Source organism: Malaclemys terrapin, chromosome 8, assembly GCF_027887155.1.
Source record: "Malaclemys terrapin pileata isolate rMalTer1 chromosome 8, rMalTer1.hap1, whole genome shotgun sequence".
NCBI lineage: Eukaryota > Metazoa > Chordata > Testudines > Emydidae > Malaclemys > Malaclemys terrapin.
The window spans coordinates 56,327,920-56,350,860 of NC_071512.1; the positions used below are offsets into that span (position 1 = coordinate 56,327,920).

At 44.4% G+C, this 22,941-nt stretch overlaps 1 protein-coding gene across 3 annotated transcripts in view; it reads left to right on the forward strand.

Moving 5' to 3' along the window:
• Nucleotides 1-22,941, forward strand: part of SMG7 (SMG7 nonsense mediated mRNA decay factor) — a 110,021-nt gene that overhangs the window by 83,403 nt on the left and 3,677 nt on the right. For 2 of the 3 annotated variants that reach the window (XM_054037129.1, XM_054037131.1), the window contains 6 exons: nt 12,298-12,442; nt 14,441-14,823; nt 15,766-16,137; nt 17,892-18,041; nt 20,695-20,775; nt 21,388-21,547. In XM_054037129.1, coding sequence (XP_053893104.1) covers nt 12,298-12,442; nt 14,441-14,823; nt 15,766-16,137; nt 17,892-18,041; nt 20,695-20,775; nt 21,388-21,547 — 1,291 coding nt within the window. The remainder of the gene's footprint in view (nt 1-12,297; nt 12,443-14,440; nt 14,824-15,765; nt 16,138-17,891; nt 18,042-20,694; nt 20,776-21,387; nt 21,548-22,941) is intronic. The other variant, XM_054037130.1, reaches the window with a different exon arrangement.

The window sequence follows — 22,941 nt, forward strand, 5'->3', positions numbered from 1 at the left end:
AAATCTTAAAAGAGCAACACTCCGATGTGGAAACTACAGAACCCAAACCACCAAAACAGAAAATCAATCTTCTGCTGGTGGCATCTGATTCAAATGATGAAAATGAACATGTGTTGGTCTGCACTGCTTTGGATTGTTGTTGAGCAGAGCCCATCATCAGCCTGGACGCATGTCCTCTGGAATGGTGGGTGAAGCATGAAGGGACATATGAATCTTTAGCGAATCTGGCACGTAAATATCTTGCAACGCCGGCTACAATCGTGCCAGGCGAATGCCTGTTCTCACTTTCAGTTGACATTATAAACAAGAAGCAGCCAGCATTATCTCCAGCTAATGTAAACAAACTTGTTTGTCTGAGCGATTGGCTGAACAAGAAGTAGGACTGAGTGAACTTGTAGGCTCTAAAGTTTTACATAGTTTTATTTTTGAGTGTGGTTATTTTTTGTACGTAATTCTACATTTGTAAGTTCAACTTTCATGATAAAGAGATTGCACTACAGTACTTGTATGCGGTGAATTGAAAAATACTATTTCTTTTGTTTTTTTTACAGTGCAAATATTTGTAATAAAAAATAAAGTGAGCACTGTACACTTTGTATTCTGAGTTGTAATGGAAATCAACATATTTGAAAATGTAGAAAACATCCAAAAATATCTAAATAAATGGTATTCTATTGTTTAACAGAGCAATTAATCAGTTTTTTTTTAATTGCTTGACAGCCCTAATTTTTACTACTGTTAGCACTACATAATCTGCAAAGCTTGAGTATAGACTGAATTCTGTTCTGCCTCATATATTAACTTGATACAAGACAATAGGGTTGCATAGGTGTACATGAGGACAGAAATTGACTTGTAGAATCTTACTGCTGGTGGTTCATGAGCCAGCTAACACAGCTTGACTTTCAGATACCAGATTGTTGTAAGGCTGAGAGTTAATAAGCCACCTTTTTAACTTGTAACTGAGCATATTTGGTAAGGAGTCATTGATGGATTCAACCCTAGAACTCCTAATGCCAGTTTTAGTACCACCCTTTTGTAGAGAACCATTAAATTTTGAGGGCCCCCAAGGACCTAGGAAAAATCACTTCAGCTGTCTAGAACAGGGGTCGGCAACCTATGGCACGCGTGCCAAAGACGGCACGCGAGCCGATTTTTAATGGCACACTGGAGCCTGCTGGGACTTCAGCATGCCATTAAAAATCCTGCCCAGCCCAGCCCGCTCTCCTCTGCCCTCCACTCCCCCTGCGGGGGCAGGGAGCAGAAGCATAGCCGTGCGCATGGGGTGGGCAAATGACCCCACTCTCCCAGCACGGCAAGCCGCGGGGTCCGCGCTCCTGAGCCGGAGCGCAGCAAGCTGCCGGCCCCTCCCGCGCCTTCTCCCCTCCCCTGGAGCTCTGCCGCCGTGCGTGCAGCACTCTGGGGGTTGGGGCTGCGTGTTCCCGCGGGGCAGTGTTTGGCTCCGCGGGGAGGAAAAGACGCTCCCCGCTCACCCGGAGCCCTGCCGCCGCACGCGCAGAGCTCTGGGGGCCGAGGCTGCGCGCTCCCACGGGGCAGCTTATCAGGCTCTGCGTGGAGCCTCATGGTAAGGGGTCCAGGGCCGGGGGGGTTGGATAAGGGGTGGGCGTGGGGGCAATCGGGACAGGATGGGTTGGATGTCTCTGGAGGGGGCAGTCAGGGAGCGGGGGGGTTGGACGGGGCATGGGAGTCCCGGGGTCTGTCAGGGGGCGGGGGGTGGATAGGGGGTCAGGGCAGTTGGGACAGGGAGCAAGGAGGGTCCTGGGTGGGGGATCTCTGGAGGGGGTGGTCAGGGGACAAGGAACTGGGGGGGGTTGGGAGTTCTTAGGGGGCAGTCACCCAGTCCTCTCCCCTGAGCCCTGATCTCCCCCCCCACACACACACACACACACACACACTCTCTGCCCCGAGCCCCGCACACACCCCAGACCCTTGCCCTGAGCCCTGTACCTCCCTCATACACACCCAGCCCTCTGCTTGACTCCTTCATCCCACCCCCACAACCCTTGCCCTGACTCTGGCACCCCCACACATCCCCAGCCCCCGCTGTGCCCTGACACCTGCACTGCTCCACATCCCCACCCCCCACACATCCCCCACCCGGAGCACCAAATGGGAGCTCCTGCACCCCGCTCCCAACATACCCATATGAACCCCTCGCCGACATTCCCATCTGCACCCCTCACATCAAATGGGAGCTGCCCAGGTAAGTACCCCACACCCGAACCTCCTGCCCCAACCCTGAGCCTCCCTCATTTTAGCTCCTGGCCAGACCCTACACCCCAACCCGCAGCCTGCTCCTTCACCCCCAGCCCTGTGCTCAGTGCACTGCCACCCTCAGCTCAGTGCAGAGAGAGGAAGAGAATGCCCAGAACCAGGGAGAAGGTAGGTACCCACTGTATGTGGGGAGGGCCGGGACCCCAGACTGGCAGCGGGCTGAGTGGATCCGGCAGCCAGGATCCCGGCTGGCAGGAGCCGGCGGATGCAACCCCTGAGCGGCAGTGAGCAGAGCCGCTGCTGGTCTGGGGTTCTGGCTGCCGGACCCTTGCCAGCTGGGGTCCTGGCCGCAGGCCTCGCTCAGCCTGCTGCTGGCCTAGGTGAACAGAATCCCAGACCAGCAACGGGCTGAGCGGGCCAGTGGCGTAAGATCAACATTTTAATTTCATTTTAAATGAAGCTTCTTAAACATTTTGAAAACCTTGTTTATTTTACAATTCAACACTAGTTTAGTTATATAATATATAGACTTATAGAGAGAGACCTTCTAAAAAACATTAAAATGTATTACCGGCACGCGAAACCTTAAATTAGAGGGAATAAATGACGACTCAGCACACCACTTCTGAAAGGTTGCCGACCCCTGGTCTAGAAAGAGTGAGTGTGTATCAGATCCATCAGCTGCCTTTGCTACAGTATCTATGATGTTGATACAGCTCCTTTTTTGGCAGTGATTGATAGACTGGTACTGTGTGCAGTTCTGGTCTCCCATGTTTAAAAAAGATGAACTCAAACGGGTACAGAGAAGGGCCACTAGGATGATTAGAGGAATGGAAAACCTGTCGTATGAAAGGAGACTCGAGGAGCTCGGGTTGTTTAGCCTGACCAAACGAAGGCTGAGGGGGGATATGATTGCTCTCTTTAAGTATATCAGAGGAATAAATACTAGGGAGGGAGAGGAATTATTCCAGCTCAGTACTAATGTGGACACGAGAACGAATGGATATAAACTGGCCGTGGGGAAGTTTAGGCTTGAAATTAGACTAAGGTTTCTGACCGTCAGAGGGGTGAAATATTGGAACAGCCTTCCGAGGGAAACGGTGGGGGTGACGGACCTGTCTGGTTTTAAGATTAAGCTAGATAAGTTTATGGAGGGAATGGTTTAATGGGATAACGTGAGTTTCGTCAAAGGAACAGCGTGCCATCGCTGGTAAATAGTATAATGGCCAATGAGAGTCTGGCTGGAGAATCTTGCCTACATGCTCGGGATTCTACTGATCGCCATATTTGGGGTCGGGAAGGAATTTTCCTCCAGGGTAGATTGGCAAAGGCCCTGGAGGTTTTTTGCCTTCCTCCGCAGCATGGGGCAGGGATCGCTAGCTGGAGGACTCTCTGCTAATTGAAGTCTCTAAACCACAGGATTTGGGGACTTCAACAGCAGAGTCAAGGGAAAGGGTTGGGATGGCTTTGTGGCCCGCAGCATGCGGGAGGTCAGACTAGATGATCATAATGGTCCCTTCTGACCTTAAAGTCTATGAGTCTGAGTCTACTCTGCGGTGATTCAATTTATTTTCTTTGAGGGAATCAGAGAGTGGCTTTGGACAACTGGTCTTCTGCTCATTCTCTTCTTAGGGCTTTCTTGAACATTCATACTTCATCTAATGCAGAATGTAGTGCAGTTGTGTATCTATATATTCCAAAGATGACACTAACACTTCATTTCTCGTTTCAATTCAAGGTGTTGATCATGACCCCTTAATTGTTTGGGTCCTGGCCATCTTAAGACTACATGTCTCCTCAGCACTCCCCTGACAGTTGAAATTCCGATGAGGGTCATGAGCTGACATGTCTCAGATTCAAACAGGGACTGTGGAGGCATAATTTTTTCAGTGGCATGTTTAGACTAGAGTCAAATTCCCTCCCTTTGTTGGTCTGACAGCTTTAGTTTGACTTTAGGTTATTCTGCAAAGCCTATCTGTTTGCTCAGGCTTTCCCTGAAGGAACTGGTGGTTCTTTTGTGGTGGGGAGGTGAAGTACAGAAGAAATGGTCAATCTTACATTTTTGTTTTCATAAATTGTAAGCGAAGCAAGACTAGTAAGAGTAAGTTAGACATCACAAAAATAAACCAGGGGAAATTGGCTAGATACTAGGACAGTTCTTTACAAATTCCAGTGAAATGGGAAGGATTACACTAAAAGATAACGAGGAGTCCTTGTGGCACCTTAGAGACTAACAAATTTATTTGGGCATAAGCTTTCGTGGGCTCTGACCTACTTCATCAGATGCATGGAGTGAAAAATACAGTAGGTAGGTATAAATAATATACAGCACATGAAAAAATGGGAGTTACCTTGCCAAATGGGGGGGTCAGTGCTAACGAGGCCAATTCAGTCACGGTGGATGTGGCCCATTCCCAACAGTTGACAAGAAGGTCTGAGTATCAACAGAGGAAAAATTACTTTTTTGTAGTGACCCAGCCACTCTCGGTCTTTATTCAGGCCTAATTTGATGGTGTCAAGTTTGCAAATTAATTCCAGTTCTGCAGTTTCTTGTTGAAGTCTATTTTTGAAGTTTTTTCATTGAAGAATGGCCACTTTTAAGTCTTTTATTGAGTGTCCAGGGAGATTGCAGAGCTCTCCTACTGGTTTTTGAATGTTACAATTCTTGATGTCTGATTTGTGTCCATTTATTCTTTTGTGTAGAGACTGTCCAGTTTGGCCAATGTACATGGCAGAGGGGCATTGCTGGAACATGATGGCATATATCACATTGGTAGATGTGCAGGTGAACGAGCCCCTGATCGTGTGGCTGATATGGTTAGGTCCTATGATGGTGTCCCCTGAATAGATATGCGGACAGAGTTGGCAACAGGGTTTGTTGCAGGGATTGGTTCCTGGGTTAGTGTTTCTGTTGTGTGGTGTGTAGTTGCTGGTGAGTAGTTGCTGGTGAGTATTTGGGGGTCTGTCTGTAAGCGAGGACTGGCCTGTCTCCCAAGGTCTGTGAAAGTGAGGGATCATCCTCCAGGATAGGGTTGTAGATCCTTGATGATGCACTGGAGAGGTTTTAGTTGAGGGCTTTGGTGATGGCTAGTGGCGTTCTGTTACTTTCTTCGTTGGGCCTGTCCTGTAGTAGGTGACTTCTGGGTACCCTTCTGGCTCTGTCAATCTGGAATGGGCCACATCCACCCTGACTGAATTGGCCTTGTTAGCACTGACCCCGCACTTGGTAAGGCAACTCCCATTTTTTCATGTGCTGTATATTTATACCTACCTGCTGTATTTTTCACTCCATGCAGCTGACAAAAGCTTATGCCCAATAAATTTGTTAGTCTCTAAGGCCTGGTCTACACTGGGGGAGAAGGGGGGATCAGCCTAAGATACACAACTTCAGCTACGAGAATAGCATAGTTGAAGTCGATGTATCTTAGGTCGACTTACCTCGCATTCTCACGGTGCGGGGTCGACTGCTGCCGCTCCCCTGTTGACTCCGCTTCCGCCTCTCACCGCGGTGGAGTACAGGAGTGGACGGCAGAGTGATCGGGGATCGATTTATTGTGTCTACGCTAGACAGGATAAATCACTCACTACCCGCCAATCCGGCGGGTAGTGTAGGTGTACCCTAAGGTACCACAAAGACTCCTCGTTGTTTTTGCTGATACAGACTAACACGGCTGTCACTAAAAGATAAACATACATAAGGAAAGGCAGAGTTCCTTAATTTACATCCTCTTCTAGCCCTCTCAGTATACGAGTTACTTCAGCTTACTCAACTCTCTCATCTAGACTCTCATCAGCTTACCATCATGTAACTTATACTGCTTTACCTGTAACTAGGGCCCTACCAAATTCACAGCCATGAAAAATGCGTCATGGACTGTGAAATCTGGTCTCCCCCCGTGAAATCTGTTTTTGTGTGTGCTTTTACCCTATATTTTTGAATCTTGGCCCACTCAATCTAAGGAAATAACTTGGTGTACAATAACTAGTGTGGAAAGCCTAGAAAAGAGGGGTGTAGCAGGTAAAATAGGAGGGTGTAAGGAGTTGTTTGCTCAAGTGGCATAGTAGATTGCGCTTATTAGCAACTCTTTGGCTGCCAGCAAAAAGTTGCTATTATCAGAGAGTTGCTAATAAGCAGAAGAAAGATTTGCAAGGCAGCAGCCAGGGAAGAGAGCATTGGGATATGCCTTTTCTGGATGTAGCCATGCAAACCTGACTCTGGCAGGGCAGCTGCAGTCTGGATGTTGGGACTTTCTATGGGGAGCTGAGGGGCTCATGAGGTTGCACCATACCTCTTCCTAAATTCTCCACGGGTGAGGGATCAGCACAACCCAGTGCTTTCTTCCTGGTATGCAGTCCCCTGGCAAGGCACAGGGAGAGGTACTGTGCCATGCTGACATCCGGGATGCAGCTCCCCTCCCTGTTACTGCCCTGCCCACAACCTTCCCGTCCATCCATAGCCCCATACCGCCTGTGCAGTCCCTGTGTGCAGGGAGGTTTGCTGGGCTGCAGCCCCAGAAGGAAGAACTGGGATGGGCTGAGCACTAGCAGCAAGCAGGTTTGGGGGGTTGCAAGCAGGGAATGCCTGTCCTACCACTTCCTTTCCTGGCTGCAGCCTTGCAAATCTGCCTGCGGTGGGGCCTTTCTTTAAAATAAGGGATGTGGGGAGGGGTGCTAATAAGTGGTGTGCCGTTGCCAGGATCAAAATCCCATTAACATTGATGTTAATGAGAATGGAATTAGCAACATTTTGCTGGGACGCATTAGCTGGAAGTTGCTAACATCAGAATTGCCATTAAGTGGAATCTACTGTATACCATCTTACAAGTCACTGCTACGTTTGGCCTATGTATCCAACTAGAAGTGAATGAGAGACTAGTTGATAACTAGGGTTACCATACGTCCGGATTTTCCCAGACATGTCCGGCTTTTTGGGCCTCAAATCCCCGTCCGGGGGGAAATCCCAAAAAGTCGGACATGTCCGGGAAAATAGGGAGGGGCTGGCACCGCTGGGTGCTGGGCCGGGGGTGCTCAGCCCGGGGCTGGGCCGGGGGTGCCGGGCCGAGCCCGGGGGGGCTGGGCTGGCGGTACTGGGCCGGGGGCTGGGCCGGGCCCGGTGGTGCGGGGCTGGGAGTGCTCGGCCGGGGCTTGGGCCGGGGGCCGGCACCCCAGGAGCCAAGCCAGGCTGGAGACGCCGGGGCCGGCCGCCGGAGGGAGACGCTCGGTTGCGGGGGCCAGACTGGGCCGCGCCCCACCCCCACCCCCTCAGCTTACGTGCTGCCTGCTTCAGGCTTCCTGCGAATCAAATGTTCGTGGGAAGCAGGGGAGGGGGCGGGGTTGGGGCAGGGACTTTGGGGAAGGGGTGGAGTTGGGGCAGGGGCATGGGCGGGGCTGGGGGCGGGGGCGGAGCCCCGTGGAGTGTCCTCTTTTTGGACACTCAAAATATGGTAACCCTATAATAACTCTCACAGAGGGGGCTGGAAAAAGGTACAACTTACATCTACTTATATTGGCTCCTGAATTTGGCTTTGTTCTCTGGGTAGAGTTTAATGTTGTTTCATTCCTGATAGTGAGTGGCTGTATTTACTGTGCTGCTGGGCAGTTTAAGAAAAACTATGGAAGTACATTGTGCTTCCCAGAGCAGTTTCAACACTGGTGTATTGAATATTAGCCAGATTTCTGGCTGCAGACAACTGTCCAGGCAACGGGGGTTTGTGAAGTCAGCTAAGCCTTATGTTGAAGGGACTCTCCAGCTGCCCTGTTTAGGCAGCATTCCATCTCCTTTGCAAGCTAGAGCAGTACAAGGGGGGTGAAGCCAAGGGACAGGATATAGCCCAATGTGTTTAAGATAAATAATAGTTCAAATTTAATAGCACCTAATTGTATAATTTTCTCAAAGGTAATTTTTCTCATTTCACAGATAAGGGAAATGCTTGCTCAGTGGCACACAGAGTATGACAGTGTGGAATAGACTGATTCCCTGAATCCTGCTCTAAGCACTAGACCATGTTACCTCACCTGGGAGCAATGAATCCAATAGGGCAATAGAAAGTGTAATGGAGATTTTCTTAGGGAATAAGACACTTGGTAGAATGGTCTCTGATGTAAAGCTGACTTTCTCCAAGTATCCTGAGGTTCCCCATTAATCTCTAAATCAGACCCGAACCATCAGCTGATGCAGCTACTAATTGTGTTAGTGATTTAAATTAAGTGCTTTATGGAACTGTAATATTAAAGACTTGCGTTGGGCTTAATGTTGCTAAGACATTTTGTTTATGCACGAATATTGTGTAAACCAATGCTGAAGAAATGACAGGCTTGCTGGCTGGTAAATTCATGTCCTGGTACCATGTTTACTGTATGAGGGGCACTGTTTGGTCATAGTATTATAAAGGTAACCTGCAAAGGAAGAAATTTACACTTCTAATCTGCTTTACGATAGATAAAGAATTTTTATTTCAATGGGATTACTTTTGTTTAAAGTTAAGCATGTGTATGAGTGTTTACAGTACCTTGGACTAAAATTGTACTCAACTATTCTTTCAGTGACAAAATCTGTCACTGAAAAAAAGTTACTTTCAACACTAACAAAGCTATTAACTTTTTAAATACACACAGGCCACAGCTTTCAAAAATAGAGGTCTAAAATTAGGCACCTAAATCCATATTTAGGCACTTAAGGGTGGAATTTTCAAAGTCACTTTAGTGACTGAAGAGCAAAGTTGACTTCAAACCCTGAAGGCGTATAGCCTGGTGAAAATAATGCATCTTTCTTGACTTGTGGAAATTCAGTCTATCAGAAGGTGATGTTGGCTATAGATATGTAGTTTATCAGCTTTGTGGTTGAGAGTTTATGGCATCCTCACAGTAAGGTTGATAATGAGGCTCTGTCTTTTTCAGCATAAATAAGTGTTTAAAATGTAAATTATTTTGGATTTTTTTTCCCAATATAAAATCTCAAATTCTGCTATTTAGGAAACTAAAGAAACAAACAAATATAAAACATCCACTTCAGCAAGTTAAGACTATAAAATGGTAAGAAAGTTAAAAACTAATGACAAAATCTGATTAGATTTTTAAAAATCTAATAAAATTATCAGTCCTGCAAGCAGAAGAAATCCATTTTGAGAAAAACTTCAAAGCCTACTTCAGTACATAAAGAAATAAAACAGGACAGAAGACCCCTTTTCTGCGGGTCACCTTCAGAACTTTTGTACAACATTGATGTTTTAATTTTCATTTTATGGAAAATACTTTGGGGATATTCAAACGTTCCTATTGCCTGATTGCGAAGGGGGTACTTGTTTTCATGTAGCTATTACACAATAATTTGAAAGGGGTCTGCTTCCAAATCAGTCACAGTAATAGAGTTGCCAGTAGAATTAGGAACTTGAGGTGCACACAAGAAACAAAATCTGGATGTTTTCTGATTAGTAAAATTTATTTGCTAAACAAACAAGATCACAAACACTGTAATACATCAAAGGAGATGGAGCCAATACAAAATGGCTAGCACTTGCATATTCGCATCATCTCTTGTGAGGAGCCCCAGAATACATGAGGTGATCTGCGTGTGGTTGTCAAATCAACGCAACCAACATGTTCGACTGCCCTGAGGCTGGGTCTTAACTCGTATAGGGTGTTATGCCAACGCCCACCGTATCTTATACATATTCAGTGATGGTTTTAACCTTTTCCCTTATAGGTACTTCTACCCTCAATAAAATTGGAGTCCCTGTCTTCAGTCGCTCAATTTGTCTCTTACGTCATACTTATTAGCATTTACATCAATTAGTTGCCATGGTACATCTGCAGTTAGTACATGTTAGTTTTAGTTAAGCTCGACATCCTTTAAAATTTCCCTAAAATTTCCAAAAATATACTTTTGTGGTACCTCACTTCGCTTTTTCCCATCACGTACCACTCTCATTTACTGTAATACTCACCTTGTGACTTAAGGTCAAACTGTCGATTAAAGACCACTCACCCGGTAACTACGTACATCAACACTTTTTATGCCTAGGCCTTAGTTATGCAAAGCTTATTGTCATACAGGCTTGTGACCTGTAGGCCCTTGTGTTACAGCCTTATGACTTCTGAATGACTCTTACCTCTATGCTTGTACAGTGTAGCACTGGAAACTAAGTAACTTTGTATTGCATGAGAATGAGGAAGTGAGTGGCTAGACATTGTAGTGTGCATTTTAATGCACATCACACATATTCAAGGCTCTGTGTGTATAAAGTAGTTATTCAGTCCCTTAGATTCTTACATAATTCTTTGAATCTGCTACATAATTGTTTCCCCAAATCGAAATGTTCATCATGCAGTACAAAACCTTTGACTACCCGTGTGATGGGGTTGGATCACAGAAACCCCCTTGGGAACTGCCACCTGATTTGCCGAGACTACCTCTGAGCCTGTTTTCTCTACCAGTTTGGGACTCCAGAACCCTGCCTTGTTTGAGCCAGACATGCTAGCCTTCTACAAACACAGACCCAGGTCTGAAACATGTCCCACAAAAGTTGCAGGCTTAACTGAAAACAGCTTAAGAAGTGTTCCTGTCTCCAACACTCAGATGCCAAGCTCCCAATGGGGTCCAAACACCAAATAAATCTGTTTTACCCTGTATAAAACTTATACAGGGTAAACTCCTAAATTGTTGGCCCTCTAACACTAATAGAGATTCACAGCTGTTTGTGTGTCCTCCCCCCGGTATTAATACATACTTTGGGTTAATTAATAAGTAAAAAGTGATTTTATTAAATACAAAAAGTAGGATTTAAGTGGTTCCAAGTAATAAAAGACAGAACAAAGTGAATTACCAAGCAAAGTAAAATAAAACACGCAAGTCTAAGCCTCGTATAGTAAGAAAACTGAATACAGATAAAATCTCACCCTCAGAGATGTTTCAATAAGTTTCTTTCACACGCCTTCTTTCTTGGACGCCTTCCTAGTCTGAGCACAATCCTTTCCCCTGGTACTGCCCTTGTTCCAGCTCAGGTGGTAGCTAGGGGATTTCTCATGATTGCTGCCCCCTTAGTTCTGTTCCACCCCCTTTATATATCTTTTGTGTAAGGCAGGAATCCTTTGTCCCTCTCTGGGTTCCCACCCCTCCTTCTAAATGGAAAAGCACCTGGTTAAAGATGGAGTCCAGTTCAGGTGACATGATCACATGTCACTGTAAGACTTCAAGCCCTCATTCCTCCCAGCCTGACTCACAGGAAGGCCTGCCTGCAAACAGAGCCATCCACAATCAGTTGTCCTAGTTGATGGGAGCCATCAAGATTCCAAACCACCATTAATGGCCCACACTTTGCATAATTACAATAGGCCCTCAGAGTTATATTTCTAGTTTCAGATACAATAATGATACATACATACAAATAGGATGACCACACTCAGTAGATTATAAGTTTTGTAATGATACCTTACAAGAGACCTTTTGCATGAAGCATATTCCAGTTACAGTATATTCACACTTATTAGCATATTTTCATAAAATCATATAGAGTGCAATGTCACAACCTGAAAATGTGGGGGCAGCGTAGAATTGAAATTAATATCCAATAACACATGATATTGTGCTGGATGGGGCTGAGTAGAGATTGGAAAAGAACTGGTGTTTGGGTAGGGAGGCTTGCACCGAGGGACCACTCGAGGGACCTTTTAAATAATTTGGGTCAAATGAGCTGCATAAAATATAGGGCCTTGCATATATACTGCATAATTTAGGATGGAGCAATACATTGGGAGAAATCTTGCTGCAGCTTCTTTTCCAGACTGCATTTGTTCTTATACACTGTGAAGTAGGGAAGTACTACTGTCCCCATTTTACAAACTGGGAACTGAGGCACAGACAGGCTAAGTGACTTGCAGAAGGTTGCACAGGAAGCTTGTGGATCTCCCATGTCCTCATGCCCTAACTACTTGGACCATTCTTTGCCTCTGACTATCTGGACAGAGTGAATATATCTCAATCTGGGCCTTCCATTTCAGAACTGAGATGATGTGATGGCTGACAAAAATTCTGTAACTATTTTTATGTGATTTCTTTTGATATAGGTAAAATCTCAGACTGAGATGAGGAAAACTCCGGTGTCCGAAGCCAGGAAAACACCAGTAACTCAGACTCCAAGCCAGGCAAGCAACTCCCAGTTCATCCCCATTCATCACCCAGGAGCCTTCCCTCCTCTTCCCAGTCGGCCAGGTAAATCAGCTGATTCTCATCTGAAGCAGCACTTACTACTAACTGCATAGAAATTCATGTGATGAAAGATATATTGAAGTATCCCTCAAGGCAGCAACAGTTTTAGTAAAATTATCATTTCAGGTTATGGACCTGACTTAAGCATAATAACCAGAGGTTGTAGTTGAACTGAAAAGTGAGATAAATAGGGTTCCTTATATTTTGGAATTACGTTCCATGCCATGATGTCTGTATGGTTTACATGCAAATATAGCACATCACTTAGGTTTTGCTGTTGAAGGACAAGCGTCTAACTTTATAACATGAAACTGCTGTAGTCTGCTCTTGTATTTACTTATAATATGACAAACTGAATAAAACAGGATTTTAAGCAAAGATGCTTCACTTAGGAGTGAAGTATTCAAAAGATGAGCCTGGGAGCTTAGATTCATAACTTTGTTAGACACTAACAATCATGGACTCAATAAAAGCACTGGATTTATGGCTCATTACAACAATCTATAACCCAGTAACCCTCCTTTGTCCTGAGACTGCAGAAGTATTAACTGCCCACTTGAATAGTCACTTACAACATGTTAACTCCTTATGCTAAACAAGCTGTTCCACCTTATATGTAGCCATGACACCTTGAGTGTCTTTCCCAGACCTGGAGAAGAACTCTGTGTAAGCTCGAAAGCTTGTCTCTTTCACCAATAGAAGTTGGTTCAATAAAAGATATTACCTCACCCATCTTGTCTCTGTATACAATACTCTCATAACTGCATAGCTGATCTTTTATATTTTATCTGCTTTACAGCCAGGTTTCCACTGAAGAAGGTGTGGTGTTCATATTTGTGTTAAGTTATATTGTTTAAATATGTTTAATGATTTGTTGCTGCTGTTTCTCAGGGTTTTGGTTTATCTACATAAACAGAGGGATCTTGCAGCTTTAAGTGCCACTATCATGTTTACTTTCTCCATGCTGCTTGCCCATGGAGCACTTGCAGAGCCCACCTTCCCCAAGTGGTGCTGCAGCTATTCCAAGTAGCAATTGACCGAAAGTGGGGATGGACAAAGAGGACCATCAGTTCTTACACTAAACTCAACTGAAAATCTGGGTTGGGAGGAGCAGCTTCAGTCCCTTGTCTTCCTCCCCAAACTGCAACAATATGAACTGCAAGAAAAGAAGAGTTAGGCCATATCTACATGCACAGCGGTGCAGCTGCACCAATGCAACTGTGCGGCTGCAGCATGCATGTTGAAGACACTATGCTGACAGGAGAGAGCTCTCCTGGTAGCGTAATAAAATCACCTCTGAAAGTGGCAGAAGCTATGTCAGTGGGAGAAGCTCTCCTGCCGACATAGCGCTGTGCACATGAGTACTTATGCCAGCGTAATTTGTCGCTCGGGGGTGGTTTGTTCACTCCCTTGAGTGACCTAAATTATGTTGGCATAAACTGTAGACATAGCCTTAGTCTTGCTGAAAGGAGGACTTAGTTCTGTACCCACTTTACTCTTTGGATAAATTAAGTCAGGGACTGGAGACTACCTGGGCGTGGGGTGCATCTTGATAGGTTGCCAGTCCTCCCTCCAGCATTGCAGTGATTCAGTATCAGACAGAATGTGGGATGGAGGAGTGCCCTGAGAGTAGTAGGTTTAAAATCTCAGGATGTTGAAGGCAAGAGAGTTGGAGAAAAAGTAGAAACAAATAGGTTAATTTTAGTGTAGAAAAATTTCAGGGGGTCTCTCCAGTTGACCATAACCAGTAACTAAAGGGGTAGCTAAAAAAAAATTCAGAAATAGAACTTCCCTCTAAAATATCAAACCCCTTCCCCTGATTTTTGAGTGTGTGAGAATGTATTTCCCCCAAATGACAAAGTCTCTCAAATGTGGAATTACAGCTCATATTTACAGTCTTCATGACTGAAACACGGAAAATAGAAAACCATGATGCATATCCTTCATTGCTTAAGATGTGTGGCTTCCTAATGGTTAAAGGTGTGTTTTTATGTTTTCTAGGGTTCCCACCTCCAGCATACGTTATACCTCCTCCTGTGGCTTTCTCCATGAGCTCAGGTTACACCTTCCCAGGTGGTGTTTCTGTTCCAGGAACCTTTCTTCAGCCTACAGCTCACTCCTCTGCAGGAAACCAGGTGCAAGGTGGGAAACAGTCCCACATTCCTTACAGCCAGCAGCGGCCCTCTGGACCAGGGCCAATGAACCAGGGACCTCAACAGACAGCACCACCTTCCCAGCAACCCCTTACATCCTTACCAGCTCAGGCAACAGCACAGTCTGCAAGCCAATTACAGGTCCAAGCTCTGGCCCAGCAACAACAGTCCCCTACAAAAGCTGTGCAGGCCCTAAGGAAGAGCCCACCACACCACTCTGGATTCCAGCAGGTAAACTTAAAACATAAGAACTATAAAATTCTTCAAGCATCCATGAAAGGGAAGGATGCAGTGGCCAATATTTTTAAAAATAGGAGCACAGGTCCCAGTGACGTCAATAGGACTTGTGCCCAGAAGTCACTTAGATCCTTTTGAAAATCCTGCCTTTAGGCGCTTAAATATGGATTTAGGACTATGGACTTTAAGCTCCTATTTTGAAAATTTTGGCCAGTATAGTATGGCCAAAGTGTGCAGGAGGGTATGGCTTAGTGCTGTGGACTATTGGCTCTATAATTAAAGCTAGCTATTGAGGTCTGAAATGTTTCGTATGGCAGACAATGTATTCTGTATTCTCTCTTCTGCATATGTGTACAGATGGCTAAAAGGTGATCTTTTCGACTAGATGTTTCTGCATTAGGCTTTTCTAGACAGCCTGGTGGTTTCCTGCCTAACTAAGGAGGCTGGCCCTGGCTCTTTCCCCATAACTATTCCCTCCTATCCTTTTTAGTTAAATGCATCACAACATTGGTTCCTTGCCATCCATTAGTTATACACTCAGCACTTGAGAAATCTCCTTTTGAACATTGCTCCGTCTGAAATCTGTAGCTGAGAGAGACTCCACCCCTACCCAAGGCACCTCAATTGGAGGTCTGAGTCAGCACCTTGGTTGGAGGTCTGTGAAGTCTGCAAATTGAAATGAGGATGACATTTCCCAGGTGTTACCTCAGAGCTTGAGTAGGGAGTGTGAAGTGAGTTCTCACTGCAATTCTGAACTTTGGTGAATAAGAACTGAGAGAAACACGCTCTGGGATTTATAAAAGGAGAATCTGTAATCTACCAGCGGGCATGGCCACCAGGAATGAACGTCTGAATAGAACAGAGAGTCGTTCAGTTAACCTTTATGGTAATATTCCATTGTTTATGCCTCATGGTGAAAATGTGCATCTCTTTTAGTATCCGCAGGCAGACTCATCAAAGCATCTCTGGAATCCTCCTCAAGTCCAAGGCCCATTGGGAAAGATCATGCCTGTAAAGCAGCCCTATTATCTTCAGGCCCAGGACCCCCTAAAACTGTTTGAACAGTCATTACAGCCTCCTGTGATGCAGCAGCAGCCTCTGGAGAAAAAAATGAAGCCTTTCCCCATGGAGCCATATAACCACAACCCCTCAGAAGTCAAGATGCCAGAATTTTACTGGGACTCCTCCTATGGCATGGCTGATAATAGGGTAGTGATGGCACAGCAGGCTAATATGGATCGCAGGGGGAAACGACCACAAGGAGTCTTCCGCCCAGACCAGGACACTGTGCCCAGGATGGCTTTTGAGGTAAACATACTATTTTGTTAGTGGTGAAGATCATCCGCAAGACTCTGATGTCCCTAAATGTGAAACTCCAATTTTTGGCCATATCCTCTAGCAAGAAATGCCTAAGTGTGGGCCTGTTTCTGGCCCACCCCCCAACAGGGATAATACCATATTGTACTGCCTTCTGGAGAGTGGTTCACTTGAGATTCCAGCCACCAGTACTGGATTTGCCACTCAGTTGGTCTAATTATATGGGAGCATATTCTTAGGGAAACTGTTGGTTTAGGGTACTGTCAGTTGCACTCAGTGTAGAAGTGACATTAACCTCTGCACTAAAGCAAGAATTTGCTGCTTGACAGCAAATGGAGAATTCATGCCACATTCTGATTTTGGTGACAGGCTCTCCTCCCTCCTGCAAGAGACCCTGTTAGTGATAGGCTAGGTTGAGAGAGATCCTATTGTCTAGGAGCAAAGATCAAAAAACCTTTTCAAACAATTGAAATTTAATTACTGCCTTCTAAACAAGCTGCTAACCTGCACTTGATATCTTCAGTGCATTGACTCACCAACTCATCCAACCTAGGCTGGAAATTAAAAAATAGCCTCCTGCTTCAGTTTCCTTTTAAACTCCACCAAACAGAAATGGGTGACCTGCTTGCCTGGTCCATTGCTTTGCCAGACTCATCCTTTGCTTCTGCTCATCCAGTTGTGCCTCATATTGCTGTTACAAATATTGTGGTTAATTTCTGTTCTTAGTTCTCCAGAAGAGAAGTCTGGAGTGCAAATGCTTTTTGGTATTGCTTACAAGGAAATTGAGGCAGAAACCTGAGGTGTACTTGGGTGAGTGTACTGAGGATTAAGAGGTCAGTTCAGTTCCTTGAAGGAGAAGAGCTAGACAGTGACCAGGAAACTGCCTCATGCCCTAACGTCAGGTTGTGTTTTTAGATGGGACAATGCCAGTGTCCTGGTCTCACCCCCATCCGTGGATCTCATCCATGCTGCAACTTTAATTTGGCTGCTTGAAGCATGAGCAGAGACTATGCCACGCAACCCACCTGTGGCTGATTTAATGATTACACACACAATGTGAGATGGCTAATTCTGTCCCCTCCCCCTTTCCCAGGTAGGGAAACCTCCTTTTGCCCAATGGTGCCTTCACTTGTGGACCATAAGAGTAAGGGCCATTAGAGGTAGAAATGTTTTTCTCATGAAAACTAAACTTTACCATACAAAAATAACCAAAACAGAAATGTAATTTGCTTATAACTTAAAAACAAAAACAGAGATTGGCTATAGAAAAAATATGGTGATTTTTCTTATCAGAAAACCAAACTTCAGATCCGGGTTTTCCTTGCCTTACAAAATGTGGAATGAATCCATTAGTCTGTAGGTCACTAATATAACAGGGAGGACATTCTCTAAATTAGTTACCAGTCTCTGACTGAAAACTTCAACTTAATGTAAAACTGCATCATTCTGCTGAATACGCATAAGGACAAGATATTAGTTTTGTTATCAGTTCAGCATTCTCTTTCCATCCCCTCTTCCTTGTTTCTCTCCTTATGTTGCGCGGTCCTTTATGGTCTTGTGCTTCATTTGCATGCTGCCTTTTTAACTATATAATATTCCTCTCTTCTGGACACTATTATGTCGTGCCTTATTTGTGGTTATTACGGCTTCTCTTCTCTTTCTGTGGCTTCCCTACTCGCTCCTATTCTTGCTTTTTTCTTTTCCCCTCCTCTGCTGCTTCTGACTGTGCTCCTTTCTGTCACTAGGACCCCAAGAGCTCCCCTCTGCTTCCTCCGGACCTGTTAAAGAGTCTGGCTGCCTTGGAGGAGGAGGAAGAGCTGATTTTCTCTAATCCTCCTGATCTTTACCCAGCTCTGCTGGGGCCTCTCGCCTCTCTTCCTGGACGAAGCCTCTTTGTATGTATTTGACTTAATTCTGCTGCTTCTCAATCTAATTCTGGCATCTCTTTCCTGTGAAGTTGTAAGATGTGTGAAATTTTGTTTTCCCTTGTTGAGTTAGTCTCTGCCTGGGAGTTTAAACAAGAGCTAATGGCTCATTAGCTCAGGATAATTGAGGAGGAAATTTATAAAGAATAGAATAGCTATTGATCCATTTCCTGGACTCTTGGCGTGTTCAGAATTCAAAATAATTGCTTTGGTTAAAAGTGTTAAGTCCACAGGCAAAACATTGATGCAGCATCTATAAAACTATGCTTTCCACGGTGGAATAGGCTTGGTTACTCACAAGGTTCTATTTTATCCATATGTAAAATCATTGTTTTCATCCCTTCTATATGTTGCATCATATGAAAAAACTAATCCTTTAAAAATGCAAAAGGATCATAGAAGGAAGAAAATACTTTTTAGAAAATAATTGGAAGTATGTGGATAAAGAATATAAGGTTAACTTTCAGTCTTGTAGATTACAATAAGGTTTGGCAACGTGGGAAATCTTGAATGTTATGTTTTAATAGCATACTAGAGCCTTCTTAATTGACATTGACCGGGGGAACCATTGAAAACTGCTAAAGGTTGTGAATTAGTAACAGAATATCAATTAAAAAGCATTATTTCATATTTTATTATGGCAATTGTAATTTAAAGTTACAATTGACTAGTTAAATGCCCTGTAGAATATCTTGTAACAATAATGAACTCTTAGTAATACTTAGATTTTTAAAATTAAGAGGCACTTCTGAATGCATTGGGATCCTCTAATTCATACATAACACAATAAATCAAAGAAACAAAGTCTTCACACAGTTCTGAACAACCAGCAGCACAAATATAAAACAAATTCCCCCCTTCTTAAAGCTTTTATTCCCCCCATATTCAAACTAATCTTTGCTAAGAAGTGGAAGGAGGCCAGCTTAGTTCATGTGCCAGTTAAGTGGTGTGGAATTGCCAAGTTTGGTATTTGAATTCTAAAACATTTTCAAAGTATCAAGTTGTCACCCTGGCAAAACCCAATAAGCTAGCATCTGCTTACTATAAAAACTGACAGGGGAATTCCTGGTCAGCTGACAGGATCAAACACAAAGATGTTCCTGATACAAAGGCCTAAATTCTAGGGAAGGACTACAGTGCAGGCTGCAGTGTAATCCAGAGGATTTTATTTTAAATATAACAAAAAATATAATGGACAACCATACTGAGATATTATGAACTTAACAAGGTATTGAGTGATGCACCAATTTTAATTTTAACTTTATCACACACAATTCATTTGTGACTTACACAGTCATCCTGAACTCCGTGGCACTGGCTGCTCACCGGCACATAAATGTTTATATTATGTGGATAGATCCAACTTCCTGAAAATTGATTCACATTCATTCTCCATTCCAAACAGGCACATCATGCCAAAACGCCTCGTGCTGGTTTGAGGTGCATTATTGCTAACTCCTCAACGCTAGCGGTTACATAGAGCAGAAGGGAGAAAAACTAGTGGGGACTCAGTTGAGGGATGAAAAGTTAAAAATGACAAGAGATTCCCTGCTGTCTGTGGAGGGTGACTGCTGGCATTGTACTGACTCTCCTTGTTTCTAGCTGCTAAACTGCTTTATAATAAACTTAAATACATAGAGCAGTAGTCTCCAACCTTTTTATGCCCAAGATCACTTTTTGAATTTAAGGGCAACCCAGGGTCTGCCCCGCCGCACTCACTCCATCCCCCCTCTCTCCATTGCTTGCTCTCCCCCACTCTCACTCACTTTCACAGGGTTGGGATTCGGGAGGGGATGCAGGTTCTGGGCTGTGGCCGAGGGGTTCTCTGTGGGAGGGGGCTCCGGGCTGAGCCTGGGGCAGAGGGTTGGGGTGCAGGAGGGGTGTAAGCTCTGGGAGGGAGTTTGGATGCAGGAGGGGGTCTGGGGTGCAGGAGTGGGTACAGGGCGCAGGGCTGGGGCAGGGGTGCAGGAAGGGATATGGGGGCTGGTTCCAGGAGGTTGCAGGTTGGGAAATGGAAGAGAAATGCTGGTCCAGCCTGCTGTACTCATGCTACTCCTGGTCTTAATGCTGCAGAGCCATTCATAACCTGCCCATTGAAGGGAGCGGCACTGACCTTGGGCAGCCCCAGCCCCACGCCGCTTCTGAACGCGGCCAGCGCAGTCCTGGGCGGGGAGGCGGGGCAGGGCAGGGGGTCTCTGCGCAGTGCCCCTCTCTGCAGGCACTGCCCCAACAGCTCCCATTGGCCAGAGTTCCTCTGAAGTATCAGTTACTGACAAAGGCCAAAAGCAAGACACCAGACTTGATAAACCAGTGGCCTAATCCAGCATGATAAATCATAAAATGAGTTTGGTTGAGATTTCACCTCAAACTTGGTGTAGTTGCTGGTGCTGAGGCATTAAGTGGATTTCAGTTAAAGTGATGGGTTTGTGACACTCTTCTGCATGTATCAATATTTGCTTCATCCCAATGTTGGAAAATAACTTGTAAAATATTTTTGATAAACAACTTGCTTTAAAGTATTCAGGTGATTAAACAACTTGTCCTTAATGTGGCATAATGTGCTTTCTGTCTTTCACAAATACAATAAACATCTAATGACATCTTTCCCTTTTGATCTCTGAAGAAGTCCCTATTAGAAAAACCATCGGAGTTGATGTCTCAGTCATCTTCTTTCCTGTCCCTCACTGGCTTCTCCCTAAACCAGGTATGTAAACACCAAGAACTCTTAGCCCTTCAGTATTGGAAACTTCCATTCAGCTCTGGTTATATTATGGAATCAGGGTGGTTACACTAGTTCCAAAAATGTACACAAGCTGGAAAGGAATTCCCAGCTGTAATTTTATTCCTTACAGGTAGATGTTTTTTGGGTCTTTCCATTCTAACCTACTAGACACACTGTCTGGTCCCCTTGTCTCATTTGTTTGTTCCTTCTTTGTCTCCTCTTAGGGCCTGATTCTGCAGACCCAACAGTCAAAACTCCCATTGACTTCACTGGGAGTCTTGCCTATGTAGGCCCCCAGGCTTGACTCTTAGTGTGTATATCTTTCCTTCTTTTCATCGTCTGTTGCTTGCATGTTTCCCACTAAGGACTGTGAGCATGGTCCACTGACCTAGTTAGGATTTTGTGGTACACCTGGGGAGATGATTCAGGAAGTGACAAGAGTTTATACAAGTAAAATGATTATAAAGGAGATGGGGTAAGGGGGAATAAACATGGAGTTCATGAAGTGTTTTAACCCACACAACAAGTTCTTTTTACAGCCTTAATGTTTCAAATAAGTCTGTTACTCAGATTAAACTCTATTTAATATTGCAGGAAAGATATCCAAACAGCAGCATGTTCAATGAGGTATATGGGAAAAACCTGAATACCAGCACAAAAGCAGAGGTCACTCCCTCAATGGCCCATCAGGAGACATCACTATATTCGCTCTTTGAAGGGACGCCCTGGTCTCCATCCCTTCCAGCAAGCTCAGGTAATAATCTTGATATGGCTTATTTCCTGCACAGTAGTTCAGAAGGCTGCACAGAAGCTATTTCTCTACCTATTATGATATATAGTGTATTATCTGTTAAATGTGACCTGCAAATGAAAAATTTCTATTTGCTTCTTTATAGTATATAAAGAAGGCCTGAAAGTCTTTTGCAAAGTCTCTTACTGCTTGCTGTCTTTGTTGTCTTTTGTATCCTGTTTTTTGATGGAAGACTATAAATGCCAGAGAATTACAGGGTTCTGACATTAAAAGAGAGTAAAACCTGAGCAACTGAGTGGGGCAAGAAATTGTAGTCCATTTTCAAGCTATTTTATTAATACGTATTTAACTAATTCCTGACCAACATTTGGGAGAAAAGCTCTAATGATTCAGACACACCCGCTGCTTCCGTTCTAGTCCTCCAAGAAGTCCTTCAGACAAATCAGGGAAGACTAGATTTCATGGTCCTGATGTTTCAAAAATAAAAGAAATAGGGTGGAGTGCTACTTTAATACATCACAAAGAGGCAGAAAAATGCACTCACACATTTTTCCTTTACAGGTCACCTTTTAAAGACCATACTATAGTAATACAGTCAGAGTATAAAGGAGAGGTAAATCAAGAAGCATAGGCAAGGGAGAGAAAAAAATTATTTCAGAAGATGGCAAGCTGAAGCCAGGAGATGGGAACACTCTTCCAAATGGCAGCAGCTGCAGAAGACGTTAGTTTGTGCAGCAGAACAGAGGTGGTGGGTGCTAGATGAGATGTGAGGGTAGAAGTTTTTCTCAGTCTAAAAAGATGCAATTGCAGAGTGGTCTCTTCCAGTAGGACTTATGGCAAGATCCTCCATTCTGCATTCTATCATCTCGCCTCATCATTTAAGTGGCCTCCTGCTACCCTATGTTATAGGCCTCTCATCTCTCGTTAGGTAACATTATCTCCTCTACCAGGTACATCTGCTAATATTCCACACTTCCTGAACACCTCTTGCTTGGTATTCAGTACAAGTCTGAATTCCTTTCAGACTATTGCAGATTTCTGTACAAGTCAGACTTTCTGAATTTGGTGATTCACTACTTAATGCCAGACTCTTTGCAAAATGATCGAGACAGTGGAGGAAGAAAATCATTTTTGTATAAAACAATGGCTTTGGTCAAACTACAAAATAGGCACATTTCAGATTGTGAACAGGGGTTCAACACTGAAAACTGCACCCAAAATGTATTTGAAATAAATTTGGAGAAATCCCTGCACAAATATCTTGCTAGGAGATTTCCAGTGTTCTCAAGTAAGCACACAAATGTTTTGTTCAGTTGGCAATTAAACTAAAATTATTCTACTACTGTGGTGTGGCATATTCACATTACAGTTGGCAGATTTCCAAATCCTGAAGTTAA